The sequence below is a fragment of the Chelonoidis abingdonii genome, chromosome 3 (assembly GCF_003597395.2).
Source record: "Chelonoidis abingdonii isolate Lonesome George chromosome 3, CheloAbing_2.0, whole genome shotgun sequence".
Lineage (NCBI taxonomy): Eukaryota > Metazoa > Chordata > Testudines > Testudinidae > Chelonoidis > Chelonoidis abingdonii.
In genome coordinates this window covers 41,807,955-41,827,201 of record NC_133771.1, presented here as the reverse complement: position 1 = coordinate 41,827,201, position 19,247 = coordinate 41,807,955, and the positions used below count along the sequence as shown (strand labels likewise).

General features: G+C 39.1%; 1 protein-coding gene across 6 annotated transcripts in view; it reads right to left on the bottom strand.

Annotated features, from left to right (window-relative positions):
* Positions 1 to 19,247, bottom strand: part of DLGAP2 (DLG associated protein 2) — a 698,632-nt gene that overhangs the window by 17,880 nt on the left and 661,505 nt on the right. For all 6 annotated transcript variants that reach the window (XM_032798258.2, XM_032798257.2, XM_032798259.2 and 3 more), the window contains 2 exons: positions 15,019 to 15,104; positions 13,347 to 13,762 (listed from right to left, as the gene is read on the bottom strand). In XM_032798258.2, the coding sequence (XP_032654149.1) occupies positions 13,347 to 13,762; positions 15,019 to 15,104 (502 nt within the window). The remainder of the gene's footprint in view (positions 1 to 13,346; positions 13,763 to 15,018; positions 15,105 to 19,247) is intronic.

Below are 19,247 nucleotides of genomic sequence, written 5' to 3'. Positions count from 1 at the left end.
AAAGCAAGTTCAATATAACACGGTTTCACCTATAACGCAGTAAGATTTTTTGGCTCCCAAGGACAGCGTTATATCGGGGTAGAGGTGTATTTTGTCATGTTTTAGAGACTATGTAGACAAACTACTTCTGAGGAAGATGCAGTTATCAGGAGACTCTGAGGCTATGTAGAGCACTATACCCAACCTTCCTAGACTCATAGCAATAATAAACAGTACATTAATAACTGGAAAGCATGCAGGAAAGATTGACTCAGGAAAAGAGGGAAAGCCTAACACTGTCTCCACTTCCTAGGAAATCAAAGATTTGAGAAAATACTAAATAACTTGCTGAGGCTGGCACTCAGATTTTATTTTTAAGGCAAACCTTGTTTTATACAGTAAATGACAAAAACAAAGCTCAGTCACAAGTGTCATCATCCTGAAGTTATTTTAGCAAATGCTTTAGTCTCTATCCAGCAAAGCACTTAAGTATGCACTTAACTTTAAGTACTTCAGCAGTCCATGAAAGTCAATGAGACCAGTAGATTGTCACTGTTCTAAATTGTTATTCAGCTTCACAGTCCATCAGTTTTTCTAACCTTACCTCACAAGCATCATCAGGCACAACTAACAATCTGGAGCTCAAACCAATAATATCTTTACTCCATAGTCTCCATAGTGGAACATGATTTATTGTTGACGCCAAAAGGCTTGGGATCAGGGCCTAAGAGGGTATGTAGGCAGCAGGCTCTGTTAACTAGGCCAGGCTTATTCCATGCATTAACATTCTAGTAACTAATTAAAGTACTATATCTTTCTAAAGCATAGTCTCTATAAAATATTAAGTGCTAGCTCATGTGTTAATATCTTAATATAAAATAATTATGAATCAAAACAATATTGTATTAGTTTTCCTTAAAACATGATTTTATACTGAAAACAGAGTTTGTAAAATTGCATTGTGGACTTCTCTGTTAATTGTTTTTGAATGATGTTAAGACCAAATTTGCCCAGTTTATGGGTAAAAAGATGATGCCTGCCTTGTAAACCTAGTCTGGGAATCTCATCAAAATGTATTCTCTCCTGGTGAAATCCAACCTCCATTGGAGTTTTGCCATTGATTTTAATCGAGCCAGGATTTCACCCTCTAGCTCTGAAAGCACAAATGATAAATATCCTTCACTCGGAACTCCACTAACAATTCTGTGGATGCTGCCCTGACCGTGAACAGAACCCATCTCACATTATCAGAGCTGTATTGGCTGTGCAGTGCTAATAAAGGTAAAATATATGTGAAGTACCCTACCACAAGAACCTCAGAGGAACCTGGGCCTCAATGACTCCCAGGGATCTTCCTGGAATGGTGCAGGAATGGTCATACGTGTTGACCCATACTTAGGACTATTCATAAAGGCCCCAATTTAACAGATAACCAAAGCATATGTGCTTAACTTTAAGCATACCCATTTAAATCCTGTTGATTTCAATGAGACTATCATGGGGTTGCTGATCCCTTTAATGGATTAAGGTATCTCTGTGTGGCAAAAGAAACACTTTGCACACGCCGACGGAAATTACAGAACCACAAGTCAGCTTGAAAAGCTGCTCAGGACAGTCAAACCCATTGGACAGCAAGTCACTTAAGCCAGTCAATAAATTGGCAGGCCCAGGAGTCTAACTGCAGATGACTCAGGGGTTAGTGCAGGAAGAGATGTGCCAGACACTGAGGCTATGTCTACATTACAGCTTATGATGGCATAATTTATATCACTCAGGGGTGTGAATAAACTGCCCTCGTCCCCGAGCAACATAAATTATGCCAGCATAGATGCTATGTGCACGGGGCTATGTAAACAGGAAAGCTTCTCCTGCGACATAGATTTTGCTGCTCCAGGGGGTGGGTTTTTTATGCCAATAGCTCTCCCGTTGACATAGAGCGTCTTCACCACAGGCGCTGCAGTGGCACAGCTGTATCAATACAGCTGCGCTGCTTCCACGCTGTACGTGTAGACATGGCCTGAGTCTCAGTACCTGGGTGGAACAGATGGAAGATGAGAAGAAGCAGTTAAAGGAGCAGATGTATGAAGGACCCAAGCTAAGCCAAAATCTTGGGAAAGAGGCCTTCACCTAAAAAACAGACAGAAGGAATTGGAATATCTGCTTGCTTTGGAGAGGCAAATTACTACAGAGACAAGTGGAAACATATTGAAATAGAAGTATGGGAATGAGAGAGAGACCCTCTGTTTATTGAGGAGGGGAGGAACTTTGCCAAAGATTGAATAGTCTTATGGGTGCTGCTGAACAGAAAGTTCCCCATGGCTTTAGAATATGACCGAGTGTTAGATAGTGTCAACTCTACATTTGTGTATAGGTCAGTTCTGTAGGGGAGGAAGGAGTATCATAGGGTTGCTTTAAGAGGAGTGCAGGTCCAGCCTACACTTGATGAGCTAATGTACGGAGCACATCTAGGCAACTGATTGGACGATGAATACCTATGCCTGTTAAAAGGCTATCAGGGCTCAGTAACAGGGAGAGGCTCACAGAGAGAGAAGCTCTCCTAAAGGAGAGGAACTCCAAAAATTAAAAACCACAGGCCCCAAGGAGGAGAGCTATACAAGCCCTGGGGCAAGGAGAGTGACCACAGGCCAGAGAGGCCAGAACTGAGAACCACAGGCTCCAAAGAAGAAGACCATGCAACTCCCTGAATCCAAGGGGAGAGACTTTCATTCCAGTTTATTTTAGGTTTAATAAAGGAGAACCCCAGCAGGAGAACTTTGTCTTACATCTGTTTGGACTCTGTGGAGTTCTTAAAGGGCCCTGAGAGAAGGGAAACTAGGGCAGGGAATGCCATGTGTAAGTGCTTGGCTAAATCAGGGCCAACAAGCGCAGTCCATAGTAACTTTTCTGACCATAACTGTATTTTACATTTATAGCTTGAATTCACATTTTCTTAGCTAACGCTATATTCCATTACAAGTTTCCCAATTCTTAGTGAAGTTCTTGAAAAATCCAAACTTCCTGTAGCTTCACATGAAACATCCAGACTTTTCCTGGAACAAATAACATTTCTTTCTATGTGGAAGAAAATCTAATTTTTTTTTTAAAGATTTGTAAGCTGAGATGGAAATCGAATACACTAGGATTTCCTTATGTGGTGGTGGAGGGGGTTTTTGGGATGAGGATTTTTCTGGTATGTACCAAATTCAGTAAACCCTATTATACTGTTTATACCTATCTCGTATAGGTCTAGAAAGATATTTCAGCAGTGCTAGAAACAAAGGACTGAAGCAGATACTGCGCTTGATAAACTACAACACATTTCAAAAGTTAGCTCTTAGCTGGGGGTAACGTGCCAACTACATTTGTGAGAGAGATGTCTGACTGGACCATCGGAGACTGCTTATGGTATTAGGTACTAAATTTTAATTCAACTTTATCTACACTAGTTATACATGTGCTTAGTTACAAGCAGTGGTGAGAGAAAATTCCAATATTTTAGACCCCAATCCTGTAAAAACGTATACATGTGCATAACTTTAGGCACATAAGGAGTTCCATAGAGTCAATGGGACTACTCAAAACCCTGATTCAGCAAGATACTTAAGAACATGTGTGACTTTAGGCATATAAATAGTCTCATTGCCTTCAGGGGGACCATTCATATATATAAAGTTACACATGTGCTTAAATAATTTGCTGAATGAGTGCCTATGTGCTGCAGATATGGTTAGGTAAAATGAAACTTATTATAGCCCTGGGATTGGTGAACCAATATGTATTATTAAGAGCCTACCTGTTACTACCGTCTTTCTTAACTTTACTTACATTTAAATAAATAAATAAATCAAATTTAGAAAGTTATAACAAGTGAGAATCTCTCTTAATCATGCCTCTCAGCTTTACTGTAATTAAATTAAAGTATTGAAATACTTCAGTTCATAATCTTTAGCACAGTATTAATACAAGCCAAAACCTTGTTATTAATTTCATGCACTGGGGAGTTATTCCGATGAGTGCAGATTGATTATCTCCATGAAAGGATGATGAATGTTAGAGAGTGTAGAGGTTGAGATGTTTGTAATGCGTAGAAATAATTTTGCTAATCAATGAACGATGATAAAATTAACCAACATATCAATTCCATATAAGAAAAACCTATTAAGAAAAAATCAAGGTTGCACAGTTAAGCACTCAAAAGTCAGGAAATGGTCACACAATTTTAGCTCTGTTCCCTCATGAGTATGAATTACAACACACTCTTTAACTAATTAACTAAACTTCTCCCATTGAGTACCACTATTTAGGAGCTTGCTCCTGCTCCAACTGAAGAGAATGGGAATTGTACCACTGACTTCAACAGGAGTAGGTTCAGGTCCTATAGAGAGATTGTGAAAGTTATTTGTATACAAGATGCACAAATAATGCCACATAAATTTTTCTACATGGACCAAGCATGTTACAATACTGTAGAAAAAAGCCCTGTGTGATGATAGATCATATTATTTGGGATATATGATGTAATCATATAATTAAGTACAGTTCTATATCATGTGTACAAGGGCGCAAATAAAGGTTATACAGATTTACACAAAAGTAACCGTGATTCTGCTCAAGCGCTACTCCTTGTAGGTTAAAATAGTTCTGTTCAGTTGCAGTCGATATGACAATAATGAGGAAACTATCAATAATAAATCTGTTACTGAACCTCTTAAAACACTATCATTTTTGAATTCTCAGGCATTAACATTTGAGTTATATATAATACATGTACTGGTATATGAAATCGTAATTCTATATGAAAGTTGTCATTTTGATTTTAATCTACTTCTAATTTTCTGTCCTAGTGAGTTAATTATATTCAGTACTGACTATGCAAACTTTTCTTAAACTTAAATCTTCTTAGTGAACTGCAAATCTCATACACAACACATTTTTTAGCACTATGTATAGGTTTGTTAGTCTGGCATGGCATTTTACTGCAGCACAAGTTGTGTCAGTTAAAAATGTCAAATAGTGTAACTGTCAAATATGTCTATTTTAGTTCAATATATTGTATAACCATGAGAATGGAAGATTAAAAATATATGACATATGTCAGTGGGGTGCTTTGGAAATCAGAACTAAATCTTCCTCTCCTGAGTCAGTGGGAGTTTTGCCATTGACTTTAACAAGGGAAGAATCAGGCCTACGCCATGAATCTTACATAATTGATAAAGTACAGTACAGAGTCTGGACTACATACCAAACCATTGACATTCTAGCTGCTTTTTAAAAATGAAAGTGGGGAGCCACTGTCTCGAGTCTGCAGTGAAATCTTGCAGGGCACGCTCAAAAGCACGACATGCTTAATTTTAGCTTGAGTAATCTCACAGCTTTTCATGCTATTGAGATGTTACCTAAATGACAAATTTCCATGGAATTAATCTTACATTATGTCTACTGTCATAAAAGTTGCACAATGGAATCTTTGTGAACAGAATGAGACTATATGTAGATCCACTTTCCAGCTAAATGAAGAAGGATTCAAACAGGGGAAAATTTAGGCAGAACACTTAATATGCTAAAAGAGATTCTTAGATTCCATACACAGTGTTTTATTGGCTTTAAGATACTGTTTGGGTGAAACAAAGACATTCTTTAGCCATTTAATTTTCTATTTAAATTCCAATAGATGCTGATGGACTGCATACCTGAGCAGGAAAGGGAAAATATGTAAGTAAGCTTTTCAGTTAAAATAAAAGTACAACTTTTACTTGGAATAAGACATCTGGAAAGTTTTCATGATTATTAATTGATGGACATACTAAAATAAACTAGTTGAGATTTTCAGAGCAGTGTCCGGGATTAAGTCACACCTCTTTCATTAATTTTAATATATATCGCTAAATTTCCTGCACTGCTTGGGAAATCTGAACCATTCCATTTAGGAAATGTGTGCCCAAAGCATGGACTCAAGAAGAAGAAGGCCACAGTTACAGACTGAACTTGCTCCCCTCTTTTCCAGGCGTCCAGTATTATGCTAATCCCTTCATTGGGAAAGCATTTTTCCCCTCCACTGGGCAGTGTTAGCTTTCAAAAGGTCTAGAGAGCTGCATTCAATTTTCATCACTGGGGGGAAGGGTCACTTCACTGTGGCCCAAGGCTGCTGCAGTGAGAAGGGAAAGCAAAGTAAACTTCTTCATTTCTAATGAGAATCTTGCTTTGCTACTGTTAGTATTTGTAACATACTGCTGAGGATATCCAGAATTGTGAGCCACCATGTTAGGTGGCCACCTCTCTGCCTCAGTAAGAGTGAGCTCTGCTGGCAGTTAGACTGTGTGCCAGCTCCCGGTCACCCTAATCTGTCTCCATCACCAGCAAACTCTTCAAGGCTCGCCTGGCCCAGATCTTGCTTAGCAGGTAATGATCAATGAACTTCAGTCCCCAAGTGCCTCAGAGATGTTTCTCTGCAATGCACAGCCCCTACCACAGTGCTGCTCTCTTAAATAGTCAGTACATCACAGCTTATTAATTTAACCGGGGTAAATACACCCTTCCCTTCAAACACAGCGCAGAACTGGTTTAAAATAAATGTAAAACAAGTTTAAGTGATGCCAACTAAAAGAGATAAAAGTAGAGATGGTTCCAAGCAAATAAAAGTGAAAACACGCATCTGAAAGTCTAAACCTTAATCTAGCAAGATACAGTCTTTGTTCAAGAAGGTTTATTTTATCCCAAGTCTCTTATCCAACATTTTACTGGCCAGGACACATCACAGATATCAAGTCGCTTAGTTTCTTTGTCTCCTAAGGTGAAGGATCAAGATGGAGTCTCTCTGTGTTCCTTATATCCCAAAGGGATGTCTCTGTCTTGCAAGTCAGGACGGCCTCCTGGGGGCTCAGTCTGCTGTATCAGTTTGAGGTGCAGGAGCCATGTTCATGCTCTGTCTCTCGAGTTCAGGACTAGGATAACCCCTGCTAGTTTAGCAATGGGTTTGTTTACTGCTAATATGTAAATTGAAGTCAATCCACACTCTTTTGTCTAGCACAGACCTGTTTATCACCTTTACTTAGATTAGGCTGTCTTGTTTTAACCATGCTCTAGTAACATCATACAGATGGAATTTCTAACTTCACATATAAGGTTAACACATTCATACGATACCTTACAAGGCATACTTTGTATAAATATCATTGCAATTCTATGGAGGGTGTGCCTAGGGTCACAGTATTTTGCTGCAGATAACCCTCTTGTCCCTGAAAATCCAGAGTGGTGCAAATCTGTGTGTGAAGCTGGTATATATGTCTTTGTGTGGATTCTGGAGAAACTGGGAAGGAGCAGTGGCATGAGAAGAGAGAAAGAGTTAACAGGTAACCACAGAAAAGGGGCTCCATCAAGACCTTGAAAGTAGAAGGAATAGTAGCAGGAACAGGTGAGGGAAGGCAAGAGGGAAAGCTGGAGAATCAAAACAGAGGCACACAAGCAGGATGGGGGAAAAGTAGTGAAGAAAAGGTAGGCATAAGGTGGAAGAGGGGTCATGGGAGCAAAACAGGTTGTGGTGGGTGAAGTGAATGTGTCGAGATAGTGAGTCAGGAACATATCAAGAAGGTGCGGAATCAGAAAAGCTAGGAGGAGATGCAACACTGTAAAAGAGGGATAGTCTGCAAGAGAGGAGAAGATGTTGCTTTCTGGCTGTGTAAGAGTCAGGGTTGCAGTGCAATTGGACCTACCACAAGAAATCCAAATATACACCCTCCACATGGAGAAATCTACTGCCTTATGGATTGGTTATGAAAGGAATCAAGGTAGTTTGAACCAAATCTTTCCAAGACTGTTTTCTTTTCATGCTGAATTCCACAAATAGCAGAATATTTTTTAAAAGTTTGCATTTTAGGCCTACACACACAAGTTGTCCTGATGTACGTAAAGGTGTGATTTTAAATCAGTTCAGTTAATCCAGTACAACTTTGTGTGTGGACACTTAAATTAATTTAAAGTTAGTTTATATCCATTTAGCTGGTCCTGAAATTTTACAGGGCCAGGCTAAGCTGATATAAGTCTGTCTAGTCAGGGGTTTTCACTAGTTTAATTAACCAGTTTAACTAACTGGGTGCAAACTGATATGCAGACAAGCCTTTAGTGGGTCTTGAAAGCTACCAGATTGACAACACTAGAATCTGAACTCCTCCCAGTATATTTAGCAATTCAGTAGATCCAGCTTAGTTGGCGGCAAGGCAGATCTTCTCCATAGTGCTCTGGTAATATGTCGCTCCCATGTAACCTAGAGACACTGCCTTGGGGCCAAAGGGTATTATAGTCGCCATACCCATTCTTTGACCTCTGTCACCAGCAACAAGGGAGCTAATTGTTGAGGTACTTTGTGATATGGAGAATTTTGCCAGAGAAATGCATTGCCATTGACAAGTAGTTTTCACCCAAAGCCCTCAACATCTGGAATCAGAGTGTAGTGAGCATTGGGCTGTCTTAGGCATACACTGAGTGTAATTCAACACAGTACTTGGGAATTGGGTACAGTGATTGAGTGACTACACTGAGACAGAATGAAAATGGTTTTGGACTAGGCATATTTATTTAGGATACTGTATGAACTGTAAATGCATCTGAGTGTTTATCTATTTTCCCTCATATGTTAATTTCCATATATTTGAATGTTTGGGTGGCTTTGGCTGTTGGTTTGGTTTTCCACTGTAACATTTCTTGATGTGCTACTCCTGGAGGTATTCCGTGCCTCTGTGTGTGTGCAGAATTCATGTCCCTCCACAGATATTTTTTTCTCTGCAGAAAATAAATTCTGACAGACACTGCCCACAACGGGCATCTTTAGCACCAGAGCAGAGGGCAGCCAGCTCACTGGTCATAGCAGTGAGCTACAGAGGAAGGAAGGAAGAGGAGGCTGCATTCCTCACAGCATCGTGCTCCTGGGGCCAGGTCAGGAGGCACATATGGGTTTCGGGGGGGTCACATAGCCTAGGGTTCAGAAGGGCTAGTGGGATGTCACAACCTGGGGTGGGGGTTGAATGGGAGCGGGAAGGGGGATGCAGTAACACATGAGAACACAGGTGGATGTGCCTGACTGATTGGGAGAGGCTAGGGTCTGCATGGGGGAGGGTCCTCAACTCCCTAACAATCCCTCCCCTCCAAAAAAAAAACAACCCTGTTCCATACTCCTCCCACACCCAACAACCCCCCTGGTTCACTCCCAGGTGCCTTTTCAGAAATTACTTCCCTCTCCCTCAGCTCCTCTGTTACCCCTTACTCCCCCAAGTCTTTGCACTGCTTCTGACGGGTGCAGGAAACTCTTGTCTGCATTGTAGTTTAAATGAAGTATGATTCAAAGTTCTGTATTAACATGCCTAGTAAGGAATCTATTTGTCAAAAAAAATTCCTGAATCTTTTTTAGCATCTGTATTGTTACGGACATACTTGTTGACAGGTATTTTGAAATAAATTACCAAAATAACTGAAACTGGCACAATCATATTGTGTTATTTTGACACATAACATATGCACAATTTTAAAATATTGTGCGCATAATTTAAATTTTTTGGGTGCAGAATTCCCTCAGGAGTAACAATGCGCATATGTAGTAGTTGCTCGTTAATTTTCAGCTTCTGAAGAAACAGAGCAAATGTGGAACTTAGGAGCACCACAGTATTCCTGGCTCCCCTGCTGCTCTCTATGTTGTGGTGTGGTGTCCTTATCTCCCACAACTCTCAGTGCCCTTCACAGCTTACTTACTCACTGCCTTACTTTGCAAGTCTCCCAGCTCCTGTTAGAAACCACTCCCCTGCAGCACTTCTGAGCACCAAATGGCTTCTCGCTCTTCTTGTGCTGTGGAGCTTTGGAACATGGAGAGTGATCTTCTCATTACCATCCCTCCCACAATTCTAAGTCAAACACGGTTTCCCGAATGCAAAACTGAGACTCTAGTTGCTATTGTTTAGAAACACATATTTACAAAATAGCATGGGGGCACTTTTCCAGTGAAAATGGTCAAATGACTTACCCTGGAAATAGCCAGAACTTCCTAACTATAAAAACACCAATATCTACCCACATAAAAAATAAATGACGTTTACAGAAATAAATGCACTATTTACTAACTTAACTAAGTGAGCAAATAAATAAGTAAATAAATAAAGCGAAGGACTTCGAGACATGAAAGGTTATTTTTGGTGCAGTGATTATTCTTTGGTTCGCTAAGACTCAATGAGTGAAGATCTTAAAACAACATTATAGGAGAAAGGCTACGATAAAAGAAAAAAATCAATAGGGCAATCAAACAGTGTTCTAAGATCCCAAGGCTATTGTGCTAACACATGAAGTGAAATTGCTTTTTAAAACATAACTCTATTTTAAGCCCTCTTTTTCAAGATTATCTGTGAAATATAAATGGTAATGTAAAGTGCGAGGTTCGCCTATGGGATATACATCTATAGCTACACTTGTGGTACAATTAATAGAGCTGACACTCAAATAAGGGATTCAGCATTAACAGTGACATTTTGAATGGGCAAATTCTGCTGTGAAGTTTCTTGGGTATAGTATGTTCCAGTGGAAGATGGAAAAATATACTTGGCTGCCTCTGGCCCAGGCACTTCTGATTATTTTCTTCATGGAACTGTCAAATGTTGAAATACATCAAGATAAATTTCATGCTGGGTTATCACTAAACCTTGGGTATGGTAGATAGAATACGGCTCAGTCTGCCAAGGCCTAAATGTGGGATGCAATGTGTGAAAAAGACCCATAAATGAATAAAATTATTCATGCATATTCAAAATGCTGTGGGATTCATTCCTTTAATATAAATTACTCTTTTGATAACTTGAGCTTCATGATTCTTTTTTTTCCCCTGAAGTAAATCATAACAATACAAATTTGTTTGTAGTTAATGCATGTAAATTTGGGAGTAAAAGGAGAGATGTCCATTGAGATGAGGGACATTTGAGACATATGGCTATATAAAAGCAGAAGTATGAATGCCATATGTTATAATTAGTTGGAGCCAAAATCTGCTCTCAATTACACCATGCAAACCTGTAATAACTCAATTGACTTCAGTGTCAGCAACAGCAGAATCTCCGCCAAAGTGCTCTCTGAAACATAATCCTGTGAAAACAGCATCACAGGGAGTCCATGTTTATTTAATCTCAGAGACTCCATCTCAGCAACAAGGGGCTGAGTTTTCTCCTTCTCTTGCACCATCACCAGTAATAGAGTTGTTCAGCAAATGAGAAAAAAATAAAATAATAACATGTCAATTCTCATTCCCTCCACATTAATTTTTTGTTAAAATTGTCTCACCAGGTCTAAACAGAAATAAAAATGTAAACAAGCCAATGATGCTCTCATTGACATCCGTCCAACACAACTATCTGAAAAGTATGGTTACACCGGCGCAGCAGTGTATTTTATGGCAATCTAAACTGTAGGATGCTATAAGCACAGGAGATGTTAAGGATCTAGATACCAATATTAATCCAACATGACATAATCAAAGCTTCCTAAGGCATTTAGAAGACTGCTTTATGTTCCAGAAAGTAATGACCCCAACCAAACCCAGCTGTATCTACCAGTTGAGGACTGAACAATGACTGAGAATAACAGAGAACCTTGGAATCTGTGTCTTTGAGCTACTTGACTTCATCAAAGCAAATGATTTACAGAGTGCAATAATACAAGAGCATTCGATTTGGGAGAACTGAGAAATCTGATGAAGAAGGTGCATGAGAGGGAGTATTAAAAATCAACTATTATGGAAGAAGTCTAGGGAGTCTTAAAAGCCACTCTAACAAAAGCACAATATTATAAAATTATTATTATTATTTAATAGCACCTAAGAATGTACTAAGCAGTTCACGGTATGAAGGCAAACTTCCTTGTCCAAACTGCTTACAATCCAATCTCAGACACGACACAATGAAAGGAATGACAAAAGAGAAAAGGAGGGAGTTGAGGTGGAAAGACTGGCCTTGCAGCAATATGATATTGCAGTTACTCAGCAAAGGCTTGTGCACAGTATGGTGGAGCAAAATAATTAAGGGTAAATAAAATGAATTAATAACAGAAGAGCCTGTCTTTCCTCTGAAAAAGAGGCATGCAAGAAATAGGAATGGGACAGTGGACTGCGCGACTATCCAGAGATGTGAGGGTAAAACATGAATCTGACATGGAAGAGAGGAAGCAAACAAGAAATTCAGAGTCAGCCAGGGCTTGAAGAGAAAATATGTGGGCAGCAAAAGTCTAAATGAATTGATCCTGTGCCTGAGGAAGTCTGAACTGAAAAAAACAAGTCAAATTGGCTGAGGTAGGAACATTGTTATGCGAACTGAAAACTGGCCAAGAAGCCTGTTGACAAAGGCTAAAAGATACATGGCAATGGAGAGAGCTATGGGGAGGCATCTAGCAGTGGCAGGAGCAGTTTTATTTATCAGCATCATTAATGCCAACTTGCTCCAAGAAACCTGCATCACTTTTTAGTTCACTCCATCACTTCTTTTATGGTGTCCACAAGAAGCGAGCAATAATAATGATTCTCTATAAAAAATGCAACAACCAAATGTAACTGAACCATCTAAAAGGGCACATGCCCAAATAACTACAGAATCCTGTTGCTGTAACCACTGTCTTTCCTTACACTATTCCCTCTCCAATCTTTGTTTCCCCCACCATCACTCCCACCCCTTCATGCCAGGGAAAGGGCTGGAGTAGTGTAAAAGGGTTCTAAAAGGCCTGGATCCAGTGGGAGAAAATGTTTGTGGTACGGAACTGAAGAAGACAGTTGAAGGCTGTCTCTCAAGGATCCTCTCACATGCCCTGGCACAGGATTGCTAGAAAGATTGTGTCAGGGGTGGGGCTCAGGCATGTAGCACTGAAGAGATTCTGGGCAATGCTACTGCCATACATTCGCATGGATAGGTTGCTGCAAGATAGAAGTTCCTCAGGGCTAAATTATGCCAATGCCTGCTATGACCCCCGGAGCAATTCAGAAATCAGGTGGCCACAAGAGTGACATTGCATATTAGCTCCTCCTTCTCTTACAGCAGAGCACAGAATCTCAGTTATGATGTCAAAAACCATGGCTGATCCTGCAACTGACTGTGCAGATGGATCCTCATTGATTTCAGTGGGGCTCCACTCAGATACAACAGTTTGCCTGCACAGTCAACTGCTGGATTGGGGGCTTTAATTGTAAGCGCCTCAGGGCGGTAACCTTCTCTCTGTTTGTCTTGTAAAGTGTCTAACACACTTCCAAGTGGTATAGAAATTGATTAATATAATATATAAAATTAATAATAAATATAAACCACAATTTCATATTCTCTGTCAAATGTATATAACGAAAGATACTGAGGTATTCTTACTTTCTTCAGAAAGATCATTTTCTTCTGCTTCTCTCTCCATCTCTTTACACCATCCTTCCATCCTCTTCGTTTCAGTATGTAGCAACTTCATAAACCAAGACCCATCCCGTCGACATGGGGACATCCGACCAGTTTCTACTGTCTCAATGGCTGGCTCCAGCCAGGGTTCTGGTGGTGGAAGATTTGAGGTGTCAACCTGGGTCCTGTAATCTTCTCTGTAACTGAACAGTCCCTGTGTCCGTACAGTTCTTACTGCACCATACTGGGTAGGAGTGCTAGGCTCCGAATGCCTCTGGAATGATGAACCAAACTGAAGTCCCTTGTCCTCCATTGTTATGTGTCCTGGAAAGCCCTCCAGTTCCAGGTCAGCCTGAACAGCTGCAGTTACACTATTTGAACGTTTAAACCGTCCATGTCTTGGGCAAGGAGAAAAAAGAAAGAAAAATAGATATATGGAGAGGGAAAATATACTGGCAAAACAAATCTGATTTTCTTTCTGCATCTAATAGTAAAAAATATTTTTGCTGGCATTTAGGATATTTTTCAATTAATCTTTGTCAAAGTCCACCCTACAACTGATTTAGTTACTTAATGTAAGAGAGTGAATGACAATGCAAGAAGACTATATATAGTCCATATGGTGTCATTATTGATCTGAACAAAGATATAAATGAAAATAATGTAAACCACCTTTGGAAGCAAATATTGATCTTTTCTTACATTACATTACATTATATTGCACATCATTAATAAACAGAACTGCAAATAGCACCAAAGACCTGCAGTGCTGCATATACTGTTGAAATGAAGACTATCAAATAAATATATACAACTATTTCAAATAATAAGGGCCCTACTCAAAGACATTCTGAGTTGAGGCTGTCAAGAATTTTGTAAAAAGTGGTAGCAGGCTGGTGTGGTTTTAAGTTTGTTTGTGTTTAAACACAGTATAGAACTACCATGAAATGGTGAGTGTCTCATGATAATCTTATCTTGGATACTGAAATACTAGAATAAATTTATGTTCAATAGTTGTAACAGAGGATCAAAAGATTCATGAAATATACAGGTCAATTGTTCAAATTCAGTTCATGTCAGTTGTAAGCAAAGGTGATTACTATCCCCAAAGGCTGTTTGATGGCTTCTGTGAAATGAGATAGTGGTCCCAGTCCAGTGCCAGGTGGACAAGTGTCTAAATAAAAAAACCCATCACCACCAGAATTAGCACATTTGTCAGCAGTCTTAGCAGACTGGACAAGGATTGACTGACCATGGAAACTGACTCCAAGAAGTAGTCCCTGTAGGTCAGGGTTGAGGTAGGCCCTGTCCTGCAAATGGACTGTATAGGAAATAGATTCAGCCCTGGGGATCCCTTTGCAGGGCTGGTGCTTCAGTGTGCTTGCACCTGATTTCTCTCATTAATTAGGAGCACTAAATTCACTGTACAAATATTAACTTCCTCTGAATCAAAGAAAAAAACCCTGGAAACTCTGAGTAAATATGAAGGGAGAGATAAAGTCTCTCTTACAATATTAGCAGCTGGCCAACATGCACGTATAAGCCTGGCCTTGTGAATTATTCATATACAGCACCGTCTATGTGTTTGCTAGCAGTTTGATCACAACAGTGTTTTGTCTTCTGAAAGATTACACTTTTATTTTGCATGAATTACCGTTTCTCATCTTCCACTTGCACTCCAACGGAATGGTATTCCCGTAGGCCTCTGCTCTCAGTATCTGAATCGGTTGCCGTTTCCACCTAATTCAACACAAAAGATACATCTGCAGAAGTGAACATCGACAATTCAACCTTATATCTACCTACCTTTATTTCAATTGATTATATATTTCCTTAATTACGTCAAAGAAACACTTAACCTAGTAAAATCATTTAAATAAGCATTCATTCTGGTATCATTGTTTTGGTGCTGTGTTTTATAAAACTGTGCATAACCACTTCTGCTCTGCTCTGTAATTCCCTTTCTTAAATGTATGCAGATACAATTACTCAGTTTAATACAGGCAGAAAGTAAGATTGGCTCGACTATTCTATTATTAGAACTAGGAACCCATAGGTTAGCTGCTTTATATATTATTAGAATGCAATCTCATTGTATCTCAGGATTTACAAAATAAAATAAAATAAAATAGCCCCATAAAAACGGCAAGTCATAAAAAGAAATGTTATAATGAATTGATTCTATTGGCAACTGTGCCGACAAATACAGAAATATTCAAGTGATAAAAAAATACAGTATAATACAATAGCTCACCTTTCTTAACAACATAATCTTAAGACTGCTATATCAACTACGTCAGGAATTTTAAATAGTATTCCCCTCTGCAATACTCTTACAAAATGTATTCATGATAGAGTTTTCACCTTAATTGGCACTACATTTATATAAAAAATTACTGCAGGATTTTCTATAAACACACACACACAAGTGTTGCAGCATTAAAGTTATGTTGAATCAAAGAAGAGTCAAAGAAAAAATAATTAAAATAGAACATTTTTCTCTTTTGGAGGATATTTTGTTTGTTAAACAAAATGAACAGTAGTTACCCATAAGTACAGTTAACATTACAAAAATATTTTTCCATAATATATTGGAAATATATATATATTCCATTATATATTAGAAATAATTGTTAACTTAACATACAATGTTACTTTGAAAAGGGATTGTATAAAACTGGCAACTTTTTATTCACCAGGTCTCTCTCTGTGCATTCAGTCACATCTGCTGTCTTAGTAACAAACATATATTTCTAGTAGCTTTTACTGTTGTTAGTTAACCATATTGAGCCAACACAGCTAAGGTAGAGTAAACTGGATTCTATTCCTTCTAGTCCATCAACAATGGAATTATTCACTAAATTACATTTCAGAAGCTAATCAATTATACCTGCATAAATCTACTGAAGATAATGATGTTGCACAGATCTCCCTAGGAGAATCATCTGAAGATAAAGGTAAACTCATGGCAATTTAGCCAGAGATTTAGCCTCCATGTGGATTGCCCAGTGCCTCAGAAACATCAGAGCAGATTTCCCTGTGTGTTCCATATGGGCTCAATTTTTCCGCTAATGGAATGATTTGGGAACATCTCCATGGAGAGAGCCTTCCTCTTCCACGGTGCCCTCCTATAGGTATTTCTGCAGGAGTTCTAGATGATTATAATTTGCCCAATATGTAACTGACACAGGTATTTATAGGAATATATATAGTTGATCTACAGTGAACTTTTTATACGATTGAAAACACAGTTATAAGTAAAATTACAGTCCAGGTGTCAAAATGGCCCTGGCACACGTTCCTTCTAAACAGAAACTCTGCCAAATTATCCTCCCGTCCAGCTTGCCAAAACCTGACACTAACTAAATGCTCTGATGATTGCTTTCACATTAATATCTTTCATTTGCTTGCTGGGCCCAGCAGCAGGAGGAGGATGCCAGATAAGGACTTTTGATGTAATTTGGAGAGCAAATATTGTAACACCTGACAAACAGAAAACAATCCTGCAAAATGGAGGCAAAGGCTGAAACAAGTAAAAGCGGGAAAACAACAATTTCATCTAGCAATGGTGCGGGGCAGGGATGAAAAATTCCTGCGAAACACAGGCAGCGTAAGGTCACCTTCTGGGAAAGAAAGGAAGATAATTCAAATGTGATCAGATTGGCCAGGCTTCATTTAGAATTTTTCAACTAAATGTTTCTTTGTTAAAAAAAAAAAGCTGATTAATCAAAACAGACTTTTGTGGAAACATATCCGTTTCGACAAAACCTTAGAGGAAGATTTCTCAGGATGAAATTTCTGGTCAAAAACAGAGACCCACTCCAGAATAGTTAATAGCCCAGTGGTTGGGGCACTCCCAAGGGATGCAGAAACCCAGGTTCAAATTCCTCTCTATTTGATTTGAAGCAGGAACTTGGCCATGAATCTCCCACATCCCAGGTGAAGACCCTAGCTACTAGGCTCATGGCGATCCTGAGGTGGGTCTCCCTGTTTTTTGTGAAATATTTCGAAAGGTCTTAGTTTCATCTTGATGCAGAACAAAAAACAAATGTAGAAACCTTGAAATATTTTGCAAAACAGAATTCTTGTCTTCCAGCCAGTCTTAGCTTAATTTACATAAAAATGGGCATACAGACCAATGGTCCAACTAGCCCAATATCCTGTCTTCTGACAGTGGCTAGTGCCAGATGCTTCAGAGGGAATTAAAAGAACAGGGTAATTATCAAGTGATCTATCCCCTATCATCCAGTCCCAGTTTCTGCCACTCAGAGGATTAGGGACACCCAGCGTATGGGACTGTGCCCTGATGATCTTGGCTAATAGATTGAGGTACCTATCCTCCACAAACTTACATCGGTTTTTTTTTAACCCAGTTATACTTTTGGCCTTCATAACATCCCCTGACAAAGAGTTCCACATGTTGACTGTGCACTGTGTGAAGAGGTACTTCCTTATGTTTGTTTTAAACTTACTACCTATTAATTTCATTGAGTGACCCTGTTTCTTGTGTTATGTGAAGGGGTAAATAACACTTCCTTATTAACTTTCTTCACACCATTCACAATTTTATAGACCTCTATCATATCCCCTTTAGTTATCTCTTTTCTAAGCTTAACAGTCCCAGTCTTTTTAATTTCTCCTCGCATTTTTGTTGCCCTTCTTTTTACTTTTTCCAGTTCTAATGTATCTTTTTTGAGATGGGGTGACAAGAACTGCACGCAGTATTCAAGGTGTGGGCATACCAGAGATTTATATAGTAGCATTGTGATAATTTCTGTCTTATTATCTATCCCTTTCCTAATGGTTTCTAACATTGCTAGCCTTTCTGACTGATGCACATTGAGCAGATGTTTTCAGAGAACTACCCACAATGACTCCAAGATTTCTTTCTTTGGTGGTAACAGCAAACTGAGACCCCATCATTTCGTATGTATAGTTGGAATCGTGTTTTCTAATGTGCATTACTTTGCATTTATCAACATTGAATTTCATCTGACTTCTTTTTGCCCAGTCACCCAGTTTTGTGAGATCCCTTTGTTAACTCTTTGCTGTCTGCTTTGGACTTCGCTATCTTGAGTAACTTTTTTGTATCATCTGCACACTTTGCCATCTCACTGTTTACACACTTTTCCAGTTCATTTATGAATATGTTGAATAGCATGGATCCTAGTACAGATACTTGAGGGATCCTGTTATTTACCACTTTCTATTGTGAAAACTGACCATTTGTTTCCTGTTTTTTAACCTGTTACTAATCAACAATAGGACCTTCCTTCTTATCCAGTGACTGCTTACTTTGCTTAAGACTCTTTGGTGTGGGGCCTTGACAAAGGCTTTCTGAAAGTCGCAGTACACTATGTCAACTAGGGTCACCCATCTCCACGTTTGTTGACCTCCCTCAAATAATTCTGATAGATTGGTGAGGCATGGTTTCCTTTTACAATATAACATGTTCATCTATATGTCTGGTAATCAAGTTCTTTACTATAGTTTCAACAAATCGGTCTGGTTCTGAAATTATTTGCGTGGTATTGAAGTTCCACTCAACACAGGGGAAAAGGTAACATGTTTGGTTTTTTTGTGTGGTTCCCAAAACTTGGATGAATCTTACCAAAGTAGATTTCTTCTCTGTGATCCCTGAATATTTTATTATTCACTAGCATGCATTCCAAATAGTTTAATATTTGAAACCCTGGCCATGCCATCAGCAAGATGATATATGGTGAAAGACAGTCATAGAGCTCCAGCTCCACAAAATGACTTAGGTGTCGCAGCACTGAGCATCACAATGCCTAACTTTTAGGCACCCAGAAAATCACTGGAACAACACTCGTATCCACAAAGCCTGAGTTAGGCACATACGCTGCATATTTGATGAACAGG